Below are 4537 nucleotides of genomic sequence, written 5' to 3'. Positions count from 1 at the left end.
TAAATACAACCAACTTCAACTTATTCAAAACCTACAACTTCATCCTAAAACCTAGCTGTGAATCCCTTTTACCTTAAATTCAACTATTTGTATACATTATAAATGACATTTCTGAGAGTAACATTCAAACATAAATAACATTATTTTGTTTTGTAAACTACGATCCAGTATTTGGATTTGAATCGAAGTACTACTCAAGCTGGTGTCATAGTCTCAGAACCTTTGAAAATGATGTAACTTCTCCCGTACTAATGAGCAAAAGTCTAATCACTTACATTTAGGTAAACAAGAAAATTAGCAACACCCATAAAATGTTGGACAAAATTAGTAAAACCTACTCTTAAATGCAAGTTTGTCCAAATATGAGTGGTTACTTGTTAGAATTCCGCAAGAAACTTCCACATGCACAACTCAATCCTGTGAAAAATATAAAAGTAACTTGCTGAAGAATCAGATTCTCCTGATGTAGCTCGATTATATAACATGAATAACAAGTATAGATAACCACCATGGAGTCCAGGGGGAACCTAGAAAACCTAATAAATGATCTATAATAGATCCTTTTTCCTAATGTGATCTGCAAGCCTCAACGAGTAAGGCTTCTGGCTTCAAACACAACCTTTTTCATTTCCTCCACTTGCAGAGACTCAATCTCTGATCTGAAACGGTATTTGCAATGTTGGTCAGGGAATTCCACATGCAGGAGTAGAAAAGACCATTCGCAAGAACAATGCAAGATGATCGAACTGGCAGACTTGCTGACAAGGAATACTAAGAAATGACATACATTTAAAAAAAAAAAGGGAAAAAAATGGAAAGAAAAATGCGGAGAGAGCAAATGACATGCCAAACTGCTCTTAAATTTTCACATATATTGGGCTGCTGGTGCTAATTAACCCGACCAATTGTTGCGTTTAACAGGACAAAATGGGGGTAGAGAAGGAAAATGGAAGGGATGATTTAACATCACTCATTATAAGATGAGAAGCAAATTCTAGATCAGCACAAAACTATGACAAGTTGGCTACATTCCCATGGATGCTGAATTCTATATATTTCAAATTTTCAGCTGCTCCAAGATTTGTGCTGTCCGTGATTCTGCTAATGCGTTCTCAAACTTGGCATCCGTCTCTTTAATTTTAGGTGGCAGTTTTTCTTCTTTAACCGGGGTAAGGGGGTTTTGCTTCTGAACAGGAGCAGGTTCATCTTTACTTATTGGTGGAGCAGCATATACTGGAATAGCTTGCCTAATAGTGACCGGAGGAGCAAGTTGTACAGTAGAAGCCCTTATAACCTGCTGGGGCACTGTGCCGGGTGGTGGAAGAGGTGGTGCAGCATAGACAGGTACTACTGACCGTATATTCACTGCAGGAGCAATTCCATGGCATGATGATCTCATATGTCGAAGGGGAACATATGGTGCTGCTCCTGCTGCAGGGAACTTTATGGGACGGGCAACTCGGCTTTCTAGTGCAGAAGATTGTGGTGGTAACAGGGAACTGTCACTAGCTGTTAAAGGATGCCTGCTTCGAGGTCCTTCATTTGCGGTTGCCAATGAGGGCTTATTTCGAGGTGCTGTCTTTAGGCAAATTAGGGGAAGGATCTTTGATGTAGTTGCAGGTAGAGGTTGTGGACTGGATGCCCTGGGATGTTGAATATGAAATTTCTTTTGGAACGGCATTAAAGCATTTGGATTTGACACTGCCATTTTTTCCTTCTGGCGGTAGTTCAGTAAAGCCCGTGCTATTGTGATCTGTTCAAGTTCATCATTGATCTCTGGTTCATTCGAAGAGCTTGCAGTTTCTTTTGCCACTGGTGAGGAAAAAAAATATTGCTAGTTAAAATTCAATTATTTACATAGATTTTTTAATCTTTTGGTTAAAAAAGGGGTAAACGAAAAGGAGGTGAAATAAACTATCTGGCATGTAATATTATGTCTATCAGAGAATTTTAATCTGGAATGGTGAAAGAAAAGTACTACCACACCAGGTTTGGGAAGGTGGCAGCATGCTCTTTTGTTATTGCTGGCTGGCAAGTTTACAATGTGTTGAAGAACAAAGGATTTACCACATATCTTACAATAATGAGAATAAAGGAAACAGGCCAGGTTGGTTATTGCCCCTGTTCCATTTTGTAGTCTACATAAAATAATATTATACATCCAGGACATATGAATGTAAAAAGCGCCATATTCCCATGAAAGCAATTAATTTTTCAGACAAAAGCAATCCAGCCACTTACATTGTTTAAGAGATGACCAAGCCGCCATTGCTGCATTTTTCTCAGCTTGTTTCTTATTCTTGGCTGGTTCACCAGTGAATGTAATTCCAGCCAATTCTACCATCCCAGTAAAAACAGGTAGATGTCCTAAGCCTGACCTGTATGTTGTGTACAGAGGCAATGGTGCCCCTACCCTTTGTGCAATTTCCTGTAAGAGGTTCTTGTATACTCCAGTTTCATCCTGAAAGTCGGATGTTCATAAGTACATGGACAGAAATAATACTAAGGGTGCAACTAAGCCATTCAATGCAATGTGGATCTGCAGACATATTAACAACGATAATAAAGGCCAATAAAAGAAATACTTCAAAGGGAAATTCCACATCAATTTGATAACAAAAGCCATTCAACTTGCGTAATAATTTAATTGAGAATGTTGTTGATAGATGAATGTATACATTGGAGAAAACATGCTACACTGTACCACATTACCACACTCATGGTTCCAACATATTCCACTTTAAAAGACATGCAAAGGTGAAAGGTCAAAGGCTCCAAACAAATAAGAGAACACAGCAGATGTTACAGAGAATGTTCTTGGTTATTTAACACCAGAAAAAGAGCACCTAGAAATACCAACAGTCTAGACAAAATTACAAGCACTAGAAAGTTACAGCAGGTGAACTAGTTGCATGATAGAAGTTAGAACAGAGCAGCACAAAGTTAAGTCCTTTTTTCCAGAAACAGATTATTGTCTTGAACAATGTAGGCTAACAACACCGATCATCCTTTATGAAGGAAAACTAATAGTATTAACAGCAAGGTGCAACCAATATCCCCAGCCTTCCTTTAGAAATAGTAACGACTTGTAGTGTCATGGTTCACTGTCAAACTGTAATGCTAGTATATTAATAATTTATTGAAATAAAAAGGGAGGCAATTACATCAGACCATCAGTCAACCAAGAACACATAATTAGCACAACGATCGTAGAATCATGGATGATATTAACAACGCTCAACTTAAAATAAGTGTACTACTGTAGTTTCCCTAGGGTATTACTGTTAGCAATTTTACAAGATAAGCACCTTAAATTTCTCAAGGATCACCCTGAGTCGGCATATTTACCATCTAAAATAGCTCTGATGAATTGGGAGCCGTTTACAATATTCAATCAACAGTAAATGACTGGACTTATCCAAAACATAGAATCACTAAATATCCATATTCAAATGTAATTGACTTAACAAAATTGGCTTGCATTTCTAGTAAATTGAGTTAGTTGAGCCGGCAGTTTGCACTCTTAGCGACAACAGTTCCCTGAGATGACTAGATTCTCACTAAAGGATACAAGAAGTCCTCACATCTAGAGTAGAAAAACTACTGAAATTCAAAACCTAAGTTTGTCAGTAATGTTTGACTTTCACATCGAAACACCACTAGTTGAGAACTAGAATCCCAATCCTGTTCCCACAATCTCTTGCCACTAAGGTCAACTAATCCAAAAAAAAAGAAAAATTTCTTTCACTACCCACACACAACGACCAGACCAAGTTCAAGTACAAGGGCATTCCAGTAATTCCACAACAACCGACCCTGGTAAGCTCCGGAACGCTCACGGCGAACACCACTAGCTTCACATTATCCAGGTTCATCACACATTCGCAACTTGCATTTATTTATTTTCTCCTCAAAACCCTAAATCTCTACACTAATGAAGTTAAAGACAGTAAGTAAGAACGAAGCGACAGTGAAGAAGGAGAAGAACTCACGAGGATCTTAGCGGCGAGGGAGTGAGAGGGGCCACGGTGAGAGAGGGAGTTGAGTGCGACCTCGGCGGCGGAGTGCTCAGCCTGGCGTAGCGTTGAGCAGTAGTGAGGGCTCTCGAAGGTCTCGCCGTTAAAGTTCACCGTCGCCTTGAACCTCGGAGCGTGATCGGGACCTTCCCGAATGCACGTGTACGACGGCAGGTTGAAGCAACTCCGCTGCGCCAGCTCCTGCAGCTGGTTCTTGTACATTTTTCTTCTCTATTTTTCTCCGGTGGAAATGGCCGCCGGAGATAGATCCCGATCGGGTCGTAATCGGAGCTTTGTCGCCGGAAAATTTTGTCTCCGGCGAGAAAGAATGGGGTTTTAGGGTTTGTTTTGATGCAGAAATGAGAGAAAAGGGCAGAGAGAAAGTGAAATTGTGCAGAAAAGTGAGAAAGGGAAAGGGAAGTAGAAGGAAAAACAAAAAAAAAGAAGGTAATTATTATTATTTCCATTATTTATTATTATTATTATTATTATTATTATTATTATTATATTGTATTTATTGT

General features: G+C 39.2%; 1 protein-coding gene across 1 annotated transcript; it reads right to left on the bottom strand.

Moving 5' to 3' along the window:
* On the bottom strand, positions 419–4444 carry LOC107613591 (double-stranded RNA-binding protein 2). The gene is made up of 3 exons (XM_016315668.2): positions 3993–4444; positions 2242–2461; positions 419–1812 (listed from the first exon to the last, which is right to left on the bottom strand). The coding sequence occupies exons 1-3, from the start codon at positions 4236–4238 to the stop codon at positions 1058–1060; spliced, it is 1221 nt and encodes a 406-aa protein (XP_016171154.1). The 5' UTR covers positions 4239–4444; the 3' UTR covers positions 419–1057.

Source organism: Arachis ipaensis, chromosome B08, assembly GCF_000816755.2.
Source record: "Arachis ipaensis cultivar K30076 chromosome B08, Araip1.1, whole genome shotgun sequence".
NCBI classification, from domain to species: Eukaryota; Viridiplantae; Streptophyta; class Magnoliopsida; order Fabales; family Fabaceae; genus Arachis; species Arachis ipaensis.
Note: the sequence above shows the minus strand (reverse complement) of the source record. Positions and strands in the feature narration are given on the sequence as shown.

Excerpts from the sequence above, each read along its gene's own strand:
- LOC107613591 (XM_016315668.2), bottom strand. The coding sequence starts at position 4,238 with ATGTACAAGAACCAGCTGCAGGAGCTGGCGCAGCGGAGTTGCTTCAAC. Across the intron at positions 2,462-3,992 it reads CCCTCGCCGCTAAGATCCTC|GATGAAACTGGAGTATACAA; the intron begins GTGAGTTCTTCT and ends TCCGACTTTCAG. Across the intron at positions 1,813-2,241 it reads TTGGTCATCTCTTAAACAAT|TGGCAAAAGAAACTGCAAGC; the intron begins GTAAGTGGCTGG and ends TTTCCTCACCAG.